Consider the following 24,636-nt stretch of genomic DNA (forward strand, 5'->3'; position numbering starts at 1 on the left):
ATGGGAGACAGTGCCAACGGTGGTGTGGTATAAAACTCGGCTATACCACTGATGCTGAAGTCCTGTGGAACTGCCATGGTTTTATTCCTCCTTGTGGGTAGATATGTTTAGAGAGACTCAAATGGACTAGCCATGCCTTTGAGTTGAGCCTAGTATAGTAGTCCATGCCTGAAAACCCAGCACTCCAGAGGTAGAGACAGGAAGATCAGGAGTTCAGGGTTAGCCTGCCCTACAATGAGAATTTGTCTCACAAAATGGAGGAAGCATGTCAGGTGAGGGGGGGGGGGTCCTGGGGACTATTTGAGCTTGCTGCAGGAGAGGAAAAATGGCCATGTTAGACTGGGACAAATGACGATATTCCTGGAAAAGTCATCCTCTGGGCTGCACTTGTGATCTCAAACCCAAAGGCCCACTGGCCATTTAGACACATGGTTAAAGAATTTGTGACTAATCTCCCCAGTTTAGCAGCTGTTTTCTCGGTAGACACAACCTACATTAATTCAAATGACACTTGATACCGAATCCAATTCGTAGTCTTAATAATAACCCCCTGGCTTGTGGAGTTTGTTGTGAGCCCTGGAGTCTCCCCTTTTTTTTTTTTTTTCTGTTAAAGAATCCTTGTTCCACATTTTTTGTTATTGTTACAATTGAATAAAAAGTGGGCTGTGGCATCAAAACAGTGATGGAGTCGGCAGTTAGTCATGTTAGGAGATGGGTCAAGAACTCTGGTGTCTGGTACCAAGGGTTCCAGAAACCCTTAACCCCTTACTCAGGTTATCCTAAGACAGACTGCTCACTGCCTTCAAAAAGCAGTTTTCTCCATCTCAACTACTGCTTCAAGCCCCTTTAAAGGAAACTCCTGGAAGGATACATTGTAAAACCCCATATTTTCAATCATTGAAAGAAGCCATTGCTGTGACTATTTCTCCCTCCATACCATTATAAGCATAGGGTTTTTTGCACTTGACCTTGAAGTTTGAGAGCCATTCTCAAAGAACATTTGTAAATGGGCTGGAGCTGGAGCTCAGCTGGCACAGTGCCTGCCTAACATGCATGAAGACCCAGATGTGATCCCCAGCACTGCATAAACCAGGCACAATAGCCTATGTAATAAGGAAATTCAGCAGGTGGAGTCAACGGTTTAGGGACCAGTTCAAAACCATCTTCAGTACATAGAAAGTTTGAAGCCGCGCTCACGCGCGCGTGCGTGCATGCGTGCGTGTGTGCGTGTGTGTGTGCATTTGTAAACTAATTAGCAGCATGCAAAAGTCAAAGATGAGGAAAGGAAGAACAAAAGCTTCTCTCTGAAAGTACTTACCCTGCCCAAGAGCTTAGCAGTGTTTATTTCAATAGACCCCAGTGGGAAAGCTGATCTTCCTCTTGGGCTACAGTGATCTGCTCTCAGGAAGTGTCTGCAACAGACCAGTGTGAACTGTCAGCTTTGCTACCAACTGTGCTAAATTCCAGAGCAAAGCCATCAGTTCACATCTCAAAAGGCTGATCCCGAGAACAAAACATTGGCTTTAATCCAAATATTACTATTTAGTTTGGAGGCTGGGAATGGATCAGACTTTACCTTCATGACATACTTTGAGTGCTTTTCTTTTCTAAAACGTTTCTTTTATTATTTGACAGTTCCGTGTGCGTGCACGCGTGCGTGCGCGCACACACACACACACACACACACACACACACACACACACACACACACACACATATTTTGATTATATTCACCCCCGTTGCCCTCTCTTATCCACTTCACACTCCATCTATATACCACTTTCTCTCCAACAAATACATCCCGGATGTTTTAAATGACTTTTCATTCATAGTAGGTGATGCCCACACTTCTTATGATTAGTCAGACTGCTGGAGCTGTGGCTGAAATTTAAAGCTAACATACCAAAGGTTACATATTTGAAAAACTCCCATCACACTCAGAATTTGAATTTGAACATGTATACACTCATTTAGATGATTATTTTGGGGGGGCATTAACCCTTCTTGAACTCCATTTCTGGGAATTGTTTGTGGTGGTGGTGGTATTGGGTATCTTTGAATAATATTGAATAACCAGGGCATGCGGCACAGCGAGCTGCCCATAGCCACCACAATATTCACTCCTCAGCATCTAAGACAAAAGTCTGTGATCCAGGGGCTCATGCTATTGTGATGCTGCAGGAGGCTCCCTTGGACATTATTTCTGTGGGCGGACAGGCGTTGGCCTTCCAAATCTAATATTTTTTTTGTGGGTGGATACAATGCAGCTTGAGACCCTAAGATGCTCTGCAGATGAGTAAGTTTGTTTTGAAAAGTGTGCAACAGTGTATGTGCATCACTAATGTACCCTACAGTGAGTATTGTCTCTACTGATTTATAGCATGCGGCAGACTCTCAAAGACACAAAAATCTGAGCAAAATCCTGGTGTAGCATTTGGATTTGCAACTGTTGCCTTAGTCTTGCATTAACCCGTGTCTCCCTACCCTCCCTACCGGAACAGGCTATGGCATTAAAAGGAATCACTGAGAGCAGTAAATATTTTTTAAACAAGGCAAGGAAAGACTGGGGAGATAGTGTCATCAGTGGATTGTTTGCCTTGGAATTTGAACCCCAGAACTTATATTTTAAAAGCCACGCATTGTGACACTTTCTTTATAATCCCATTGCTGGAGAGGCAGAGACGGAGATCTCTATGGTTTACTGGCCAGCTAAGCCTATCCTAGTTGTTAATTTCCAGGCCACAGAGAGACCTGTCTCTGAGAAACTCCAGTCAATGTCATCTGGCCTCCACATGCACATAGAAATAGTCATATATACAAAGGTGAAAAGTAGGCAAGACAAGAGGGCCTGGTTATATAGAAACAGTGTTCTAGCTCCACTGTGTATTCTGCCAGAACTTGGACTTAGAGGCTTGAGGGGGAACGTCTCAAAGTATTCCCTTTTGAAGCCCAAGACAATGAAATTGGCCACACTCTTTCCACTTCCTCTCTTCTACTGCCCCTTTCCCTCAGTGGGTGACACCTACTAGGGCTCACCACAGAAAGACATCCCTGTGTTGAGGAGATGAGACTTCAGCTCACTTTGTCATCATCATATCCAGCTGCCCATCTAGCCTAAAGCTATAGTCCAAGTCCTGGGGAAAGATGGCCACTCTCTAGTCCAAGTATCTGATAAATGGTTCTTAGGTCACAGGGGCCTATGAGTGTCTCTTACCCTGCTGCTCAGCCATCTCTCCACTTGACCATAGTGTGCAGTGAGTGGGGCCTCTACCCTGCTTCCTCTGCTCTCATCTTCTCCGGGATGCCAGCTCTAGAAAGAAATGTCGGTTTCTTTTGATGTTTTTGTGCCTGTTGAGGGTTATATCTCGATAGGTCTAGGCATTCACAATAAAGCCACTAAACAGAAAGAAATAATGAATTGTCCCTTGTCATTTCCCCAAGGTTCCCTCCATTCTAGCTTCACTGCCACATTTACCATCCTTAACAGACAGGCCAAGATGATGCTCATAGCTAATGCTCACCGAGCACTTGCTATGTACAAGACCCTCATGCTACAGGACCCTTTGCCTGTATATACCATACTACTGAGGTAGAAATTGTTTGGAACATGGGGAAACACACAGGGCTTCATGAAATGCTTAAGTTCACATAGCTAGGAAGATACAGGACAGAGACTCCACCTCAGGCTATAGAGTTTGTGAATTTAAATTTCCATCCTTTACCTTCTCCTCTAAAAATAACTTTCGCTTGTATTGCTCATTTACATGAAGAGAAGCTGGAGTTTAATCTGGAGTGGAAGCTAGTGATACAAGATGAACTGTTTTAGTGGGCTCTTTAGCCCAGTTCATGTCCCTGACACAGCTGCCTAGCATGGGGGTAATGAGACTTACAGCTAGATGGGTTTGTGTGTGTGTGTGTGTGTGTGTGTGTGTGTGTGTGTGTGTGTGTGTGTGTGTGTGTGCACATGTGTGGGTGGTGCACCTATGTAGTGTGAGTGTGTGATGAACAGGTGCAGTATTGGATGTGATAGATAGATGTAGTGTGCATTTGTGAGGTATAGGGGGAGAGTTGGGGGGGGGAGGTCATGTAGTGAAACAAGATGGCAGCAGCCACTGGTATTGAGACTTGCTGTTCACAGCTTTGGCTGTGATGGTACACTGCACCCATAGCAGCTGTTAACAGTCAGAAGTGTTTCCATCCTGTGTGGAAAGTGCTGCAGTGGATAGGAAAACACATTCCAAGCCTTGCCATCCTGAAGTACCTACGTGTGTGAATGGCCCACTTTCACTGCAAATTAGAAGTCACTTCTGAGGGAATAGGTCACACTCAAGCTATCTTCAACGACAAATACCCACATGGCCAATATTAGATAGTTGACAGGGACATGTGCAGGATGGCCAAGGTGTCATTTGAAGTGTTTGTCTTCACAGGCAAAAGGAGCGCCTTATGTAGGACAGAAAGGACAGTGTCCTGTTTCTTACTTTAGTGTCTCTGCGTCTTACTGTGTTCATGCCTCATTCATGTGCGGGACTTAAAAGCAGCCAAAGGCTGGAAGGGTATTTTGGTCAGCAAAAGGCTTGCCTCAGAGAACCGGAGTTCAATCCACAGCAATTATGTAAGATTGCCAGGCATGGAGGCATTTCCCTTAACTCCAGTGCTGGGGAGGAAGAGTCAGGAGGATCCCTGGAACTTGCTGGCCAGCTAATCTAGCCAAATCAGTGAGTTCCAGATTCAGAGACAAATACTGTCCCTAAAGGAATGGGTGACATGCCTGAGGATGATACCTGTTTCTCCTGTAATGTGCATCCTGTGCGCACTCCCACACGCATGCGTGCACACACATACGCACACACACATAGCTTTTCAAGGCAAAGCTCCAAGAAAACAGTTCTTTTTACTAGAAAAATGATGTTTATAAGGTATTACAGTATGTGGATTCATGCTCGGATGTCATCGCTTGTTAAAAGGAATCTGACAGATCCTTGCCTGGTCCACTCGTCCATTCCCTTCCTGTCTCACCAGTACCTACCCTCGCCCCCAGCTCTGAATATTTATTTCCCTCCTGTCTTCTAGAACCTACCCGAATCCCACCAGCTCTACTGCCTTTTTCTAGATTTCCCTTGCCAGTCAAGAAAAAGCCAGCAGTTTTTGCTCTTTTTCTTCAGGAATGGTGAAAGAAACAACTGGACTTCAGCTCTTGGCAAATACTGCTATCTATCCTCTCCCTGAGTTCGTGTTTTACAGTTAACAATGGAACTGTCTCTTGGTCCAAGTTTTCAGAGTGCATTCAGAGACAGCATAGAGATGCTTCTGTTGTTTTTCTGACTGTTCCCATTCCTGGCTGTATGGGTTGTCCTTAGAATGCACAATGAAGACTACTATCTAAGAAACACCATGGATGGTTTGGCACACACCTTTAACCTGCTGTGAGTTTGAGACCAGCCTATTCTGCAATAGTGAGTTCCAAGGCTGCATAGTGTGTCCCTATCTGTCTCAAAATAGAGGAAAGAAGGGAGGAACGAAGGAGAAAGGAAGGAAAAAATCACTATTGGATTGTAATCCAGAAATACGTCTATGGTGTATTTGAACTTGTCAGATGTAGTGTTCAGATGTTACTATGTCCTAGAAGTTGGAAGTACTAGAGAATTGGTGAAATCTGTCATCTGTCTTACAGTCTTTTTTATTGAGGTGGGGTCTTACATAGCCCTGCTGGTCTTAAACTTGGTATGTAATAAAGAATAGACTTGAACTCCTAACCCCACTGCCTACACTTCCCAAATGCTAGGCTTATAAGGATGTGCCACCATGCCCAGTTTATGCAGTGCTGGGGATAGTGCCTAGGGCTTCATGCATGCTAGGCAAACACCCTGCCAACTGAGCTACATCCCAGCCCATGATCTTACACAGCTTAAAATCTACACCTGATTCTAGCAAGCATAAATTCTTGCTTGTGAGTTTTAACAAAAACAGACCCTTCTCTATCTATTGTGCAACTCCCCTAGGAATATAGAGAAACAGTGTGAAGGTGGAACACAGAGATGACCTTGGCCAGTCCTCTCCTTCATCCTCACCCGTTCACAATCTGTGGGCCTTCAAAGTTTAAGTTCTTGTGGTTCTATGTCCCATGACCATGTAAGTGGTGAAGGCTGTCTTTCTAGTCTCCTGTGGCTTGATGCAAAGCGGGGAGGTAAATGCATTTTCAAGGCTTAAAGTTACATGTTTTTTTCCAACTTTTCATAATGAATCCAGGGTTTATTTGGTTGGAGCATATTTCCTAACTGACATCATCTGCTGTACAAGAAGCAGCCACTGCTCGTCCAAAACCACTCAAGGTCATGGAAAGAAACAACAGACTTATTTGCCGGGTACATTTGCGTGACTTAACCTGAATTCTTGGTGACTTTGACCCAGTTCCACACATCTTACTTCATCCATCTGGTTTTGGTGAGAAGAGATCATGGAAAGTGGGTAGCTAGAATTAGCAATCAATGGTTGACTTTTCAGGCAGGAGACTCTGGCCTTTTCAGCAGACAGACTGTTCAGAATTATGTGCTTAGTACACTCTGGTGCCATGTGTCTCCAGGGGCCACACTCAAAAAGCCATGGAGCAACTAGGCTTAAACAAACACCCCAGTTATTTTTAAACCCATTTCTATGTCCACAGATTTGTGGGTTGTTCCCCCCTGTTTGTCCTTGGAGTTGAATCACCTGGTATGTTCTTTTCATAGCATTATATATGTGGCCATTATTTAAGAAGCTTCCAACTGGGAATACTACGATTATAAAGTGGATCTAGCTTGCAGTCTACACAGGCAGGTGGAATGAGGCAGGAGCTGAAAAAAAAAAAAAAAAAAAAAAAAAAACCGGAAGGGCTTTCTCTTGAGCTTGTGCGTGTGAGATTCTGTAATTGTATAAGGAAAGATTATGTCATGAAGTGCAGTGAGAGTAATTCTTAATTCTGATGTGTCTGGTTGGGCAGAAACTAGATAAGATTTCTAGATTGGGTTTGGTCTCTAAAGACATTCTTCTCTGCTGTCGTGAAGAAACCGATTCTGAATGACGATGGCAGGCAACTGACCCCTTGCCCTCAGCTGGAAGGAAGACTTAACCTAAATGTGGTGTGAGTGTTCTTACTGGAGGAGAGGGGAGAACTTTATATCTAGAATAAGGTTGATCTCAGAAAAAGATTAGATGCGGCTTCAGACAGGTGACATTTGCATCTAGTAGCATATGAGGGGCACCTGTTTAAAAATAAGCTATCTGGAATCTCCCTTGAGCAGAGAGTCTAACCAATAAATGAAATGGATTGTTTTTCCTGATGATATGAAATAACATTTAACCCACACCAGGAGATTCAGTTGGAGTTTTCTAAATGTTCTTCACCCTAGAGACCTAGAAAATCTTCAAGAACGATATACTGGGGAAATATATGTGTGTATACACATACATTTGATTCTAGAATCTTCTAGTTCGTTAGAAAGTCTTCAAAGAAGCTTCACTCCAACTGGGAGTTCTGACAGAATGTTTCTTGACCTTTTCCTTAGTCTCTAATTTCAATTAACACCACAGATTCATAGCCACAGATGCACTCTGTGGTTGAAGGGGATAAGATTTGGGGAAACAAGAAAAAAGAGTTTGTATTTGTGATCTTAGTGACATTGTCTGGGGTGGGGGGATTACTCAGCATTTGGCCCAGTTCATGAGCAGAATGACATCTTAGGAAGTATTTTCTTTTTGCTGGTCAAGTCATGTTGCCCAGAGTTTCACTGGTAACTAGGGAGTTACCAGAAGAGGTTAAGGAGACAATTACTTTAAATTTAGACACTTTGTGTATGACTATATAGATGGAGAATTCTAGAGAGACTTGGGTCTAAAAATCAAAGCCTTCTTGTACTCCCCTCCACGGCAAATGTGATTCCTTTCTCGTTGGATAGAATTTCCCCATCTAGAGATGAGCAGGCTCATCTGGATTTGGCTTTTAGCAAAGACACAGATGCATCAGAGAATGGGAGTCGGTTTCTCAGGAAAGCTTAATCAGGTTGGGATGGAAACATCACAAGGGATTAACGTTCTGTCCCCATTGTCAGAACTACCAGCATCTTCACAGAAAACCACATGAGAAGCTGGGCCTGGCTTCCTTATTCTTTAGAGACTTCCTGCATACTCAACTAGCTCAGCTTTCTCCGAATTCATTCTAGGACATTCTGGCCTACTCCCTTAACTCTTCTCCACCTAAACTGCACACAAAATAGTCCAAGTTCCAAAATGTCCACTTGCGCTCAGTTTTAATTATACTTTGTAATCTTTGTTGTTTGAGGCAGAGTGTGTCTGTGTGTATCTATGTCTGTCTGCCTGCCTGCCTGCCTGCCTGTGACTCTATGTATTTAATGGATATTTACAATTATCTCTTTAAAAATTATTTTTAAAAGCTGCTAAGCTCCAAGGGAAACCTCAGTCAGTGTGACGTTTTTAAGAAGTGACTTCATGGACTGAAGACATAGGCCTATCACAGAGTGCTTACCTGCCATTCACCACAGGCCCTGCGTTTGCTCCCCAGCACCACATACAAACACACTCCTTTCATTAACGGATAAAATTTAGGTCTTCAGGGACAAGGGCACAGGAAAAAAAACATGTCTTTGCTTCTTTGTAGCTTAATGGGGGGGGGTCATTTAAGTCAATTTAAAAAAAGCCTTAATACTGAACCTTGGGATGTCTGAAGATCTCATGAACATGTACTGTGTTTACCAAGTGGGCGTCATAGCATCAATGGTGTTCCCAAATGACTGGTCTAGCCCTATTTAAATACTGTGGCTCAATGACTTTGCTGTGACTTTTCCATCTGAAGGGCCTTTTTCTTTCAGGTGGAGACTATCATAGCAATGCCCAAACCCATCAGTCCTCAAGAAATGAAGGGCTTAAAACTTAACGTATGTCTGGTTCATAGGTGCAAATTATAGCACCATGCACTTTGATTCTTTGTGGTGGACCTGTTGTGGGCAGTGAGGGCATGGCGTCCCGGTTCTTGCCAACAGTGATATGCCAAGCTTCCCAAAGCTTCCTGTTTATATAGGTTTTTTCATCTTCAAAGAGGGTTAAAGGCATTCATTTACCACCACTGCCTGGGAGGTAAGACGTAGTCCCTTTTTATAGGTGGAGGAAGTAGAGGTGTAAGTGACTTATCTAGGGCCACCCAGGGAGTCAGGTGTTGAGGACAGGTTGGCAGGGCTGGCACCATCTCTTCTTGGCTGGATGGCTCTGTGGCTCTTTCTCCATGGTGTCATTTGTTCTTGAGATCTGCAGCCCACTAGTAACAAATCCACAGTGTCTAATAAAGCAGAACAGGAAAAAGATACCTCGTGTATTATTTGTGTGTCTGTCTTACTTGTCTGTCTGCATGCATGCATGTATATGAAACTCTGGGATATTTAAACATGAAGATTTCATGTGACCCTCCCGAGGCTTTCCTTCCCTGTCTGTAGAATGGGGATGCTAACAGTTGCCCCCTTTGGGGATGCTATGCGCATGGAAGTCAAAACAAGCTAATGAGGTCAAAAACTTTCAAAACCGCCCAGAGCTCTGTAACTCTCGGTTGTCATTACTGCTGCCAGAAAATGACGATGGGGCTGCTTATGGAATGGGTTTTGAGGGGGTAGGACTTTCCTAATTAGGGGTCTAATTGTTTTGGTGATGTGTGGCAATGATTTCAGTACTGTCATGAAAGAATCCAAAATCAAGGGAAGAAAAGCTTGTCTTCTGGGGGGGGAAGCTAGCATTCTGAGCAGCATATATTTAGTAGACACAATGGCAAAACAAGTTGATTATGAGTTTTCTGAGAGTGCAGCTGGACTGTGGCACATGCAGGGGGCCAGGGAACAGAGCCACACTGTATTCCAAGCCACAGGTCCAGGGTGACAGAATGCTCTCTTCCCACCATAGAGACAAAAGGAGAGTGCCCAGAACTTCAAGAATGGGCCAGGCAGGAGGGACCACATAGTCACTACTGGGCTCCTGACCTTCCCCTGTATTACACTCATGCCAAGCTCTCTGGAAGTTGTAACACTGTGGATGAGGTCGCCACCAGAAGTGATGGTTTGAACAATAAAATGAGCTCATCTGAGCGGACCAATCAGAAGAGGCCTCCTCAGCAGGCCTCAGGTCCAGCTGGAGCATGGACCTTCCCTTTCTCAGCTGGACTCCCCTAGGCAGGGTGCAACCTGCACAACCAACTTTGGAGGTCCTGAAACCAGAGGGAGGAATATTGCAGAAACCTGAAGTTTTTCCAAAGGCGTCCCAGGCAACAAGGTGAAGCCTCAGAGGCTATGGACCAGCCAGCCTTAACACACAGTCCACGCTGCTGTGCACCACCCTGTGGGAGGCTGCAGGAGCCTTTAATACCCCAGCAGTTTTAAACTGGGGATAAAATACAGTGACTAATCCACAAAGGACTCAGCCATTTGACTGAAAATAAAATCAAACGCCTTAGGGTTTTTCTTTTTAATCTTTATTGGTTTTTCTGCTTACAAAAGTAATACATGCTGGTTGTGAAAAAAATTCAAATATTAGAGAAATATGTAACAGAGCAAGGAAAATGTCCTCCACATGCTCAGCCTTCCAGGAAGAAAAACTACCTTAACAAATTTGTACAAATGAGAGTTCCTTTTCAAGCAGATTTTTGCCATTTTTTTTTTGTTTTGCAATACAAGCAAAATTGATTGACATCCACATGTGTGACAGATATAGCATCAGAACCGCACCCATGGTCTGGTCCCTGGCCATTTTCCTGGCAAGCCAGAAGTCACCCCAAACACATATAGTCCAATTCAAGACAATATAGGTGTTGAGAGGATAACTCGGTCCTCAAGAGAATGAGAACCTGAGTTCAGTCACCAGTACTCAGGAAAAAAAAAAAAAAAAACTAGGTGTGGCAGGGAGATGGAGACAGACATGCCTGGGTTCAAGGTCTAGCCATGTTGGTAAGTTCCAGGTTCAGTGAAAACCCTGATCTCAAAAAATAAAGTAGAGTCATGAGGGAAGACACCCAATATAACCCTTTAGCTACCACGTGCACATGCATGCATGTGTACGTGTACCCACAAACAGTATGGTATACAAATGAGCTACAATGGAAAATGATTGGCATGAGCCAGTTCTATATGTTGTGCTCATTTGTTTTTCTATGAACCAACAGAAAAACCACCAATACCCCACTACTGTCTGTGATATACACTGTGATGCAGCTAAGCACTGGTGTGTGTGGTGCTGCATGAACTGCCTTCCACCATCCTTAGAAAATAAGCGGCTTTTCTCTATCCCCACTTCGCAAAGAGCTTAGACACCAGAGGAAAGAATTTCATTCCACTATAAGGCAGGACTCCTTATCAACAACAATAATAACAACTAGTAGTTATCAAATGCGAAGTCTAAGAACCAAGTGGTATGTGCCTGAAGACGACACAAGTAAAAAAATGACCCCATGGAAACAACTCAGAGAGGCTGCCGTTCATACACTATACCAGCAAATCTTCAACTAGGAAGCTGGGATCAGAGGGGTTAACTAATTTACCTAGGCTTAAGAATTGGTAAATCTGAGGTTAGTCACTGGAAGGTCAAACATTCTATCTGGAATTCTGCAAAATGGGGAAGTTAGCCCAAAATGTGAATGGTAACTTTCAGCTACTTGTTAGGCAGATAATTCCCAGGAAGTACTAATGACGTGAGTTCCTATGTAGGCTTAGGAACATGTAAGCATGTAGGCTTATCCAATTACTGAGAAGGTGTCACTTGGTCCTCCATCAATGATTGTGTACCCAATTCATGCTCATTGATTGTTGTTCAGAGTGTTTAGCTTGGCAGGGCAGTATGATGAGAAATTGTTTTATTATTTTGTGCAGGAATCAGTTCTCACCTTCCATGTGGGTCCTAGGGGCCAGATGCAAGTGATCAGATTTGGTGTCACAGGCTTTTACCTCTGAGCCACCTTGCAGGCCCCAGTGTCACATTTGCTGTTAAATAGTCTTTTCACCCATAGGAGGAACTGATGGCTGTCTCTCCTGTAGATTAGACACTCCCCTTATGCTGCTCTATAAGATCTCTATGCAGACTCTTCGAGCTGTCTTTCCTAGCCATCCGCCATGGTGGATGGATGGAAGGCCTGAGCTAACATGGGGTTAGCTCGTTAAACAACTATAATAAAGCCTCGTGCTGTTTGCATCAAAAAAAAAAAAGAAATAAAAATCTGTGTGTGTGTGTGTGTGTGTGTGTATTGTGCTAAGTGACCACTACAGTGCTAAGTGACCACCCAGCTCAAGAATCATGTGATCAGTTGGCATGCTGGCACTCTCAGGCTTCCTACTGTCCTTGTCAGCTCTAGAAATTGGCCTCTGCAAGGGTGGAGATCCTGTCTGAATTACTTAGAGTGCACAAGAACAAATTATTCAGGCAATGGGGCTGAGAAAAAAATGTGTGAGCAAATGAGAAGTTTTCATAGCAAGATTGTTCATTGGAAGGCTAATCTGGGACTGTACAGACACATCTGGCTTCCAGTGGTCTACTGCTCAATGAGTACTGGCTGGGAGAAATGCACCTGTGCTCCAGTTTAGTCTGTGTACTTGTGATTTTCATCCATGGTGGTGTCTGACCGAGATGATGCTTTGGAAGGCTGGCCACGTTCATGTATGTAGTAGATACAGGGGTTAAGATATACCATTTGTGTGGAGAGAGTACTAACTGGGGAAGACAGTGCTTCCTGGTTGAGAATGGAAATGCTACAAAGATGCCAGGCAAAGGGATTCTTATCTTTCCTATTGAAGTGAAAACTTAAATTGATGTGACAAAGCCACCATCCTTTGAAATATCTGAGAGGCACTGACTATGATTTTCTTCTCTCTGATTCATTTGAGTCTGTCAATTGAGTGTAAGTAGGGCTGGGGCTTCTGCATGCTGAGGGAATTGAATGGGGAGATGAGTAAGTGCCTTGCTCCCAGTTGCAAATGTTTGCTGTGGGAATGTCAACACATGTGATCAGATGACATTCAAAGGACTTACTGTAGGAGCAGGTGCATTTTTTGTCACAGCTAGCACAGCAGTTTAATCCAACCAAACAGACGAGCTGAACATTGCTCTGAAGAGACCCTTCCAGTCCCCACCTGTGAAGTTCCTGGAGACACTTATTCTGATTCTTTAGCCTGCATTGCCCACTGGGGCTGAGCACATCATGATGAAACAAAGGTCTAAGGCAATGGCCCCATCATGGACAGACAAGTGAGTCTCATTCTTAGCTTTGTGGCCTCTGTTAAACTTGTGCAATCAGCTTGGGTTTGGATAGCCTTGAGATCTGAAAGACCTGAACTTATGCAAGACTGAAGACCAAGGGTGCCAAAGCCTGACTCAGGCCCCCAGCCCGACCCAGCAATACCAGCTGCCTGAGTCTGCACTGTCATTATTTGCTGCCCTTCCCCATCCAGGCCATGAGTGATGGTGTTAAGGCCGGGATAATACTTCTAGCTCCTCCCCCTATCGTGAGTATACCACCAGACCTCCCTGTATGTAATTTAAAGCATTACTGGAGTCCTTTATAAGCATTTTGGATATTCTCTGAAGTCCCGCTTTTGGTTTTAATTCCTGGTCCACCCCTGAGAACAGCAGCAGCGGTCACATACCTACTTGATTCGGGTAATGTTACTAGTATTTCACTAGATAGCCTGCCCAGGACCTTCAGATTCTTATACAGAACTAATGGACATATCTCCCATCTTTAAGACAGACTGAAAATGATTTTGTTGTTTTGCATCTGTGTGGGTGCACATGTATGTTACATGTATGTCTGTTGTAGCCACTCTCCATCTGTTGAGGCATGACTTTGCATTGAACCTAGCACTCACCAAGGCAGCTGATCTGGATAGCCAGCTTGCTCTGGAAACTCTCCTGTCTCTGCCTCCTAAGCACTGAAATTACAGACTAGCTGCCATGCCCACCAAGCATTTAAGAGGGTGCTGGAGATCTGAACTCCAGTCCTCTGCTTGCAAGGCAGGTGGTCCACCCATTGAACTTCTATGCCCTGAAGATGGTTCTCCAAAGGCCCAAGTTGAAGATGAGTGATTGCTGCTCAGTCTGCCTCAAGCGGTTCTAATGCTGATATACACTGGGCTGGGAGGTGGGGGTGAAGAGGTCTGCTCGTGTCATTTCAGTGATAGTTTGAAGTGGCGCAGGGGCAGAAGGCAGCTCCTGGTTGACTGTCTTTATTTCACAGATAAATTCTGTTTAATAGGTGGACTGAGTAGTGTCACCTAATTATTCTCTTCCTCACAAGTCAGGGTGTAGGCAGCCAGTTGTCATTATAGACTAGTTCATGCATGTGGGAAAATCCTGGTTAGAACTGTGGGCACACTTTAGATGCCTTTCTCTCTGCCACTTGTCTGCAAAGCATTAAGCATAACTCTGCCTGGTGGTGCAAACTTCTTTTCCCATGCCTTTAGTGAAGATATTGAGAGGAAAGCTCAATATGAGGCCTTATACTATATCCCTCAAAAGGAAGTCAAGCAAGGCAAGCCTGGAAATGGGATTCTTATTAACACAACTCTAAACATCCTAAGTTGCAGTAGCATCATTATGAGGCAGTAGGCCTCCAGATGATTTTGGACAACCTCTAAATCTGGTCAGGAGAGATGCCTCAGTTGTTAAGAGTGCTTACTGCTCTTCCAAAAGGACCTGAGTTGGGTTCCTGGCACCTGTGGTGACTCAACCTGTGACAACTCCAGATACAGGGAACCTGGTGACCTAGGTAGGCTCTGCTGTCACATGCACAAACCCACACACATACACAACTAAATCTTGAGTGAACAAGCATGGGATGCAGTGCTGAAAAAATATATAGGGAAAGGATCTTCCTTCTAGAATAGCTGAAGTGACTATAACACTTGTGTTCATTTTCTTGGAAGGGGGTTAGCAGGCTGCATAGTTTATAATGAGTTTTAATCCAGGAACTTCATGTATTTGGATATGGCACTACATCACTGGAAATATCCCTGGATATTAGAAGAGAGAAGGTCCCCCCCCCTCTCTCTCTCTCTGTGTGTGTGTGTGTGTGTGTGTGTGTGTGTGTTTATGGCATACCTCATGCAACAGAGTCCCTGGATGTGACCGTTTGCTTTATGGGAGGGATAAAGCTACCTAGACAAATACCTGCATAAAATGAAGTTGACTAGGACACTTGCTATTCTGTCTGAATGTGTAACTTGGTAGATAATGTGCTATGGTGATAACCAGTGGTGAAAACTTTGGAATGTAAATGTAGCATAATGGAACATTCTAGGTAAACAGAGTCATCACCATCATTGCAGATCAGTCTTGGTCTCTATGAATCCATATATAAGTCCTATTGAAGAGATGAGTTAAATGTGGGATTGTTTTTTTGACCCGCCTATTCTATTCTGCATATTTCTGTTCTTAATTCTGCTTTTTCTGACTCTGCTGGAAATACAGTGTGTTTATTTAGAGATGAATAGATGCCTACCCAGGACTCTGGTGTCATATCTCAATCATTTGGTTTTCCAGAGGCAAGCAGCTTTAAATAATCAATTGTATAAAAATACATGCAATGCTGCACCAAAAAATAAAAATCAATTTCTATCATAAAAAAATTTTACAAGCAACTTCTCCTGCTTGGCAAAATTCATCATGATTAAATTCAGACAGGATATTAACTTCATGGCTGAAAGGTTTGGCTTACAAAGATGAACTAATTTTGAACTCATGGCAACTATATTAATTCTTTTAAAGGATTGAGTAAGGAGCCCTTCCTATCATATGTAACTTATTAATATTTTGAATTGAATCATTTTCCTAAGTAGACCTGACTTTTTTGAGGTGTATTTTTCTCTACAAGTCAAGAGCCACATGCTCAGCCAAGACAGATTTATGACCTTTTAAAAATAATGATGGAAAATGAGATGGGGTGGGAGGGGACACATTTTGGTATCTGCTTTGCTCTGAGGCCCAAACTGCGAACTCTCCAGTTCTGGAAGCCTTTGAAATGCTGATTCCAGTCTTCTTGTGGGCTCTTAAACACCTTCTCAAATGACCCATTTTAATAACCCGAAAGCTATTATATAACGAGCAGCCATAATTTAGTCCAGGGCTCTAGGGGGACCCTCACAGTTCAGCAATGAATAGTTAATGCAGGATAATGTTTAGCAGGTTATTAGTTTTCACTATACAAATGCTGATCGGGGAACGCTTTTATAAGGTGTTTAAAAGAAAATGTAATTAACTGGTTGCATGCTTCTGTTGCAGCTCAAATTGAAATTATTCCATGCAAGATCTGTGGAGACAAATCGTCAGGAATCCATTATGGTGTCATTACGTGTGAAGGCTGCAAGGTAAGCTGTTTTAATTGTTGTTGTTGTTTCTATTCATGTTATGGGACATCTTGGCCATTTCTATTTTTTACTTCCAGTCTTCCTAAAAATTCAACTCCTTGAGATTCTGAGTGATGACGACAGGGTTCGGTCAGTACTGTGATGTCCAATTATAATTACTGCAGTTACATGTGCTTTACTGCTACCTTCCTTCAACGTGTCAGGAGAATAAAGAGCAAGGAACCAGAATCTATCACACTGATGAGATACCTCTAGGGCTAATGGCAGTCCATGTGCAGGGATGAGGGCCTGAATACAAATCCCTGGTGCCCATGTGAGAAGTCCAGGAGTGGCCACTCATGCCTGTTTCCCAGGTTTCTGGGGTAGAGATCTCAGCAGCTTACTGGCCAACTAGACTAGCTAGCTGCAACAGTGATGTCAGGGTTCAGTGTAAGACCCTATCTCAAGGGAATAAGGCAGGGAGCTACATAAGAAGACACTGACATCCTATTCTGGCCTCCATTGGTGCATGTTCATGCCTCCCCTCCCCCCCCCCCCCCCGACACACACATTGCCGTTGCCGTCTTATCGGATATACGAGAAGGTACTTCAAAAAAGTTTCACATGGATGTGACTAAGTCTTTCTGTTGGTATCCAGATGTTAGTATACCTGGCCAAATTGTAGAACTGAGCTCCACTCCTGGTACCACTTGCCCACCTTGTTTGAGACACATTTTAGCCTTTTAATGACTCAGCTCCATCCATGAAGTATTCATGAAACCTGCCCTTCCTACCTGTTAGGACTATTCCAAGAATAAAAGGTGCTTTTAAATAAAAGCTCATAGTACAGAAAAGAGTCATTTGAATAAACAGCATCTTCATTATTGCTACTGTGACCATTTGTATGATGTGAACTTGGGGCCAGGGACACAGAACAGGCTTACTGTGAGAATGGAAGACAGAGATGCTTAGTCATTCCAAGACCACTCCCCCCCCAACTTATGCAAATTTCCATTGATTAAGATTTAAATTCTTCTGCTGGTATGGGAAGAGTTAGAGATATGGTTAAAATTACAGCACAAAATGAGTAGGAAAAATGTTATTTGGTGCAAACGGCCTAAGAGACCCAAATTAGTCCTGAGGCATTTTAAGATGGGGGGGTGGAATCTGTGAATTTTGTTTGCATTCCTTTAGTGAAAGCAAGGATGTATTGTGCCATAATATAGAAAATCACCTACAGACATATGTAATGGCTGAGAGATTTGGGGGAGATTAGCCTCATAATTTTTCAAAGTCTTCCTCTCACTGCCAATCATAATATTGTTTGCTGATTTACATATGTGTAAATACATCATCTAGACTTCAGGTTAGTGAGTCTGGAATTTTTTTAATTATTTATTTTAATTATTTAATTATTACATGTATTTATTTGGGGCAGGAAGGTAGCGGTTGGGTGCCGTGGCATGCATGTGGAGGTCAGCGACAACTTGCAGGAGTCAGTTCTTTCCTTCCACCATGTGGGTTCCAGGAAATCAGGTCATCAGTCTTGGTGGCAAGTCCCTTTACCCACTAAGCCACCTCACTTGTCCAAAGCTTGGGACTTTTGCATATCACCAAATCCTTTTGTACTTTAAAAGGCCACCCACCTTGTAGAAGTGGGGAACTTGTTACTTGAGGGGAATTTTGAATTATTCATCTGTGTAGTAAAGGCTTCATGGTAGTGGATTTATTTAAAAAACAAAACAACAACAACACAAACCCTATACCCTTTTCTTTCTTAATCTGGCCTCTCTGAAATAAATTCTTTTAAAAATGAAATAATTGGGGCTGGAGAAAAGGCTTAGTGTGTAACATCACTTGCTTTTTGCTTTTTTTTAAGGACCTAGCTTCTATGTTGAAAAGAATCAAAAGGTTGCTCGTGGCTGTGTATTCTGTAACCGGGCACTGGTGGGATAGAACCGGGCAGATCCTGAGAGTTCACTTGCCAGCCACCCTAGCTGAAAAAGTGAACTTCAAATTCAGTGAGAGTCTGTCTCAGGCAATAAGAGCAATAGAGAAAGACCCCCAATGTCCTCTGGCCTCTGCATGTCCCCTGCCACCCACACATGAAAAGAAAGATCACACATTAACCTAGCTATGCAAATGACCTGTCTGTGACTGCTGTCTCAACTTCAGCCTCTGTGTCCCCAAAGCTATGTCCTTTTGGTAGAAGCACTGGGGGCCTCTGTCATCCCTATAGCATCTCTCACCCTACAGTGTCTGCTCTGTTGTGTTCCTCAGCAAATCTGACTTCTGTGCATGCCGTTATCACCCAGGTGTTTATACCACCTTGGTTCTTTTATTCTGCCCAAGAAACTCAACACTTCCTCTGTCTGTCAGCTGTGCCTTGTGCTTCTCTGTGTTGAACTGACTGATGTACGATATCTGGAAATATGAAATTCAGGGTGACTTATGTGCTGTACCTTAGCAATTTGGAAGGCCCATTGATACCAGGCTATTCAGTAAAACCTGAATTGATAGAGTACCAATGCATTTACACAAGCGCACTCTACATTCTAAGGCCCAGTGTTTATTCTGAAGAAAATAAATAAAAACAGTAAGGCTAATAGCAGTTACGATCCTATTATCTGGAATCCCTTCCAAATCCTGTCCATGTGACACCTCCGTGCAGAAATGGCTTTCAGCTGTTGGTTCTGCTCCTCTGCTCAGGTGGCTTCCCACAATGAAGGCCACTAAACCACTAGACTGTGATTTACTCAGTGATGGACGGTACACCATTCTATATTGTAGTTTCTGATTGTAACAATTCTATCCCTAGTTACAGGGAAGTCAAGAGACTTCTGCCACTGTCATCAGTTATCAAATCTTAACCAGGTGGAGGTGATCCCACCATGACTATTTTCTTTCTGACAATATAATTAGACATAAGAGGGAAAACCACATTACATATATGCAATGAGGAGAGGGGAGTGTATTATATACACACATATAAATCATTATATATATATATGTATATACATTTCATCATCATGTATTTACCATGTATGATTCATTTATCTGAGACTCATTAATGACTTATAGCTAGGATGGTGTCCCATGTGAAATGTCCTCTTCCAGCCAATAACAGGGAAATTTGCAGTCATCATGTCATAAACACATTCTGGAAAGAAAAAAAAAAACTTTAGGAAGGTTTTAGAGTATGTAACAGATACTTTTCTCCCCTTTCTCCCCTTTCCCCCCTTTCTTCCCTTTCCCCCCTTTCTCCCCTTTCTTCCCTCTGAGGAAATTGTCAAAGTACGTGAAGCTTTGTATGTGCTTGGCTGGCAAGAAACTTAACCAATGTTCCCTTTAGACCCAAATAGCTCTTTGTGAATTCTATTTGTTGTTATTCCATTGTAAAAAGCAACGACGCTTTAACTAGTTCTGTCTAGTTTTCAAGATGAATATTTTCATACTCAATATTTTTATTTCTAATGCTTTAAAATGCCCAGTCCTGGATCAGAGTTCAGCCTTTTAAAATGAAAATTACATTTGGGGAAGGAAACTGTTACTTCAGCCATCAAAGTTTTCCATTCTGCCATGTATAGGTGATAAGGTGGATGGAGTACTTCTGGTTCAATCTCCGGTGCCACAAAAACAAGTGACCTGGGTCAGCTTCTGGTCAGAGCTCATTGGTACACATAGGTCCATGAAGAGGTGGGTCATTATCTATGGAAGAAAGTTTCCCTGGGAAGGGGACCTGTACACCAGCTAACTGGTACATATGAGGCTGTCTAAAGAACCTGAGCCTCAGCTGGGCGTTGGTGGCACACGCCTTTAATCCCAGCACTCGGGAGACAGAGGCAGGCAGATCTCTGTGAGTTCGAGGCCAGCCTGGTCTACAAGGGCCAGTTCCAGGACAGCCTCCAAAGCCACAGAGAAACCTTGCTGCTGCCTCAGGGGAAAAAAAAAAAAAAAGAACCTGAGCCTCAAGCCAGGACATGGTAGCAAACACTTTAATCCCAGCACACACTCAGGAGGCAGAGGCAGGTGGATCTCTGAGTTTGAGGCCAGCCTGGTCTATGGAGACACTTTCTTGGCATCTTCCTCTTGCTGACTTCAGTCTATGGATAACCTTTCTTTACCCCGAGTAAAACTGACAGCTAACATCTTTCTCCCATTGTCCTGCTTCTCCACTTTCTACCCACACTCATCCTCACCCTTCTGAACATTCCCAAAAGAAAGTTCCCAGGATAAATAAAATTGGGACACAGGGCATCTTTTTACATGGAGGACGAGGCTCTTTCCAGCCCCAGAAATAAAGCAAAAGGCAGACGTAGAACCCACTTGTAAAGTCTTCTGGGTTTCCAATTTTCAGTTGAATTTCAAAATGCAATGCTTTGGGCAGGCATAGGAGCACCCAGGATAACTCAGAGTCATGAATAAATCTCGGTTGTCAAAAAGCAAATGTGTAGCCATTCCAAAGAGTCTGCCATTAGAATTCCGCAAGGCAGCTGTCAGCTGTTTTCTTGTAATTAAACAGCCAATGAGCAGCTAATTAAGACATATGTGTACACAGAAGTGGAAGTGGGTATGTTAATGAACTGTAGGAATCAATTCATTACGTGAAAATTGTCAAAAGACCAAACATCCGATCAGTATTGCAGCCTGTGCTTCATGGAGAAGCAGCCCCAAGTAGGAAGAGACACCCCTGCCCCAAGAGCAAGACTCCTGAGTACCTCCCCACCGACCTATAGTTCAGTGTCCATCCAGCCCACATGCTTGGGCCAAGCCATTAATAACCCTCGTATTTCAAAGATTTTTATGAAGTAGATATGGCAAACTAGCTTCCCCAGCTATGTAGAAATGCAGCAGTTGAGACCCTGTGTCATCCTTGATTTGATCATTATCAGTAACTTTTGCTACAGATCTGAGAAGCAGGTAGGGGCCTTTTTTTTTTTTTTTCAACCGGCCTTTCATATTTCTGTGACCTGAAATGGGGAGATGTCTTCATCAGTGAAATGCTTGCTATACAAGTTTGATTCCCAATAACACATCCTGTACACAGCTCTTGAAGATTGATATCCAAGGTTGACCTTTGGGACACCCACCACAAAAAAAAAAAAAAAAAAAAAAAGTCTGCACCTATAATCAGGAACCCAAATCTGGCACCTCATGTCATCTGCTTGTTGTGATGTCTTGACCATATAGCTAAATCTCTCTGAACTTTAAACATGTCCATAAAACAGATATGCAAATTGCTACTTTACGTACAGTTAACCAAGTGTCCTACACAGCACCTAGAAGCATGCTCAAAATATGACTGTTACTGGGGTCCACCCTCCCCACAAATTAAACAAATTAGCTATTTTGAACAAAGAAGGCGTTGAGACAGAAATAACACAGTTAGAGGGATAAAGGCAGAGTAGGAATATGCCTGGGACAGGCTGGCTCAGAGAAGGTCCCAGAGAAAATGGGGGGCAGGGGATAAAAGTAGATTATGAGTTTCCAGGCTACGGTAGGGACAGAGGCCATTTGGGGAACTAGAACATAGTAGTTTAGCTTAGTCTGTGTGTGACTTTGGGAAGAGGATTGAGTCTGGGAGAGAGATGCCTGGACAGGTGTCCATTAGTTATTATGAGGGTGAAACACTGAGGGACTGAGAGGCAGGGAGGACTCCAGCACTGGGGGGATTAGAGGCAGGGGGGACTCCAGCACTGGGGGACTGATGGGCAGAGAGAACTCTAGCACTGAGGGACTGAGAGGCAGGGAGGACTCCAGCACTGGGAGACTGATAGGCAGAGAGGACTCCAGCACTAGGAGGATGAGAGGGAGGGAAGATTCCAGCTCTGGGTCTTAGGTGAGTGTGTATCCAGGTTTGGATGGAGGAAATGAGAGAGGATGCAGCTGAAGGAAGTCTATAGTTTCAATGTGAATTTGGGTTGATAATTTCATCTCCATATATGAATAAGAAAGTGAGACAACAGAGACCCATTTTGGAACTTCACATCTTTGTCAGTGAAGATGTGAACAACTTTGCTGAATCATTTAGCAACTTTCAAATTCTGGATGAATACTTCCACTTTTCTATGCTATCCCCAAGTTCATGGCCATAGTTATGACATACTCTCTCATTCAGTCTGCACTGAGGTCACTTTCTGTGTGACCTTTTCAATTTAGACAGCCACCAAAAGCAGTAGCAATCAACCAAGCTCACCAGTTTCCATGGTAGAAATACTCCACCATGAGGTATTGCAAGCTACCCCGGGCACAGCTTTGCTAGAAAGTCAGGAAGAAATAACCAGTACTTTAGTATCTCCAACTGTTGCCACCCTTCCGACATACTCAACAGCACACATACTAATAAATGTCTTTTCATGATGGATAGGTTTAATCACTGGATTGAATGAATTTCCTGACATTTAGCATGCAGCTCTTGAGTCTAGATATGAGCTTTCTCCTGAACACCGGGCACCAGGCCTAAGCCAGGGAGTAGAGTAAAGTCTCCCACCCAATGGTCACATTCAGTATATATAACCATAATGTCTTCTGAAAAGTTCCAGGGAATAGATACGTCCAAAGAATAGTAAGCAGGTATCATAAATAAAACTCAAAAAAATGAACTTTAAATACAAGGCAACATGGGGCTGGAGATGGCTCAGCAGTTTAGAGCAACCTAGAGAACCAGAGTTCAGTTTCCAGGACCCATGTCAAGTGGCTTAGCACCCCCTGAAAACTCTAGTTCCAGGGGATCAGATGCCCTCTTCTAGCCTCCAAGACACTACATTCAAGTGTACAACTGACACCAGGAATGTTTATATACATATTTTTTTATTTTGAGATAATAATATAGCTAAATCATTTCCCCTTCCCTTTCCTCACTGCAGACCACCCCATATACCCTTCCTTATTCTTTCACATTCGTGGCCTCTTTTTTCATTAATTGCTGTTTTACACACACACACACACACACACACACACCTCCTAAATACAACCTGCTCAGTCTGTAAGTTACTTGTATGTATGTGTTCCGGGAGCTATCTATTTAGTATCGGGTAACCAATTATGCTTGTCCCTGGAGAAGACCATTCTCCTCTCAGCATTCTTTGGTTGCCTATAGTCCTTTGTGTAGAGTTGAAGCCTCTTGGGCTTTCTGCTGTCCATGTTAGCATGTCTTATTGTTACCGTCATTTAGCTCATGTTTAGGTAGTCATGTTAGTAGGACATTATGGGTGTAACTATTTCATATTGCTCAAACTTGTGAGTTTGCATGAATTGTATCCTTAAAGGTAAAGGATCTATGGTGCATTGTTAAAACCTGCATGGGTGATTCCATCATGCCACCTGTTGAGGGCTTCAGTGCCTGATAATCTCACAACTTCCTTCCAACATGGAAGGCCTATTGGTGTTTATTTTGAAGGGCTGCGTAGCAGCATATAGCCACTAGGTGGTGGTAGTGTGCCACAACCCAAAGTTGTGGAATATTTATACACTATAAATATATTGCTGTGATTGGTTTAACAAAGAGCTGAAGAGCCAATAGATAGGCAGGACTTCTGGGAAGAGAGATAGGAATTTGGAGATGAGTCTTGGTGTGCAAGGAAACATGGAGGAAGCAAGATGGTCAGAATGTGACAGAACATAGATTAATAGCAATGGGTAAATTAAAGTTGTAAGAACTATTTAAAAACAAGCCTAAGCTAAGGCCAAGCTTTCATAATTAATAAGTCTCCTTTATCTTGTGGGTGGCCCAAAGAAAGATCCAACTACAATTGAAGCATTTCCTACCATAGGTAAATAGATAATGGTGACTTCACTCAAGCACACCACATCTAGAATGGAACCTCTCTGTGTTCTAACATACCTTTTGGTACTAGTAAAATTGAACAATGATGTAGTTAATGTCTTTTTTGCCCAGCCTTGACTCGAATACTCAAGCTCAAAGCATTGTCACAGTCTGCTCAGTGTCAGGAACTCACGTCACAGAGGGACCTTCTCGAGGACGCCTCCAAGCAAATTCCTGCTTCTCCCTAAGAAACATGCTACTTCTGCATTAAGAAAGGAGGAACCTACTAAGCTTTCTACTGTTTCCTTCTCACTTCTAATTCTTCTCTCTCCTATATATTCTAAAGCTCTACTTATTTTACCCCATAACTTCCTAAACATATAAACTGCTTAGAAATGCCCCAAGGAGTCAAGTGGTGGTGGCACAAGCCTTTAATCCCAGCACCAGTGGTAGGTGGATCTCTGTGAATTCGAGGCCAGCCTGATCTACAAAGCTACACAGAGAAACCCTGTC

The 24,636-nt window shown here is 43.2% G+C and overlaps 1 protein-coding gene and 1 long non-coding RNA gene across 2 annotated transcripts in view; one reads left to right on the plus strand and one right to left on the minus strand.

Moving 5' to 3' along the window:
* The window catches only part of Rora (RAR related orphan receptor A), a 726,629-nt gene that overhangs the window by 680,066 nt on the left and 21,927 nt on the right, over positions 1-24,636 (plus strand). The window contains exon 3 of the mRNA XM_035444448.1: positions 16,294-16,379. Coding sequence (XP_035300339.1) covers positions 16,294-16,379 — 86 coding nt within the window. The remainder of the gene's footprint in view (positions 1-16,293; positions 16,380-24,636) is intronic.
* LOC118237905 lies at positions 19,306-20,038 on the minus strand. The gene is made up of 2 exons (XR_004769883.1): positions 19,910-20,038; positions 19,306-19,518 (listed from the first exon to the last, which is right to left on the minus strand). It is a non-coding gene; the product is annotated as an uncharacterized LOC118237905 (long non-coding RNA).

Source organism: Cricetulus griseus, chromosome 4 (assembly GCF_003668045.3).
Source record: "Cricetulus griseus strain 17A/GY chromosome 4, alternate assembly CriGri-PICRH-1.0, whole genome shotgun sequence".
Classification (NCBI taxonomy): domain Eukaryota; kingdom Metazoa; phylum Chordata; class Mammalia; order Rodentia; family Cricetidae; genus Cricetulus; species Cricetulus griseus.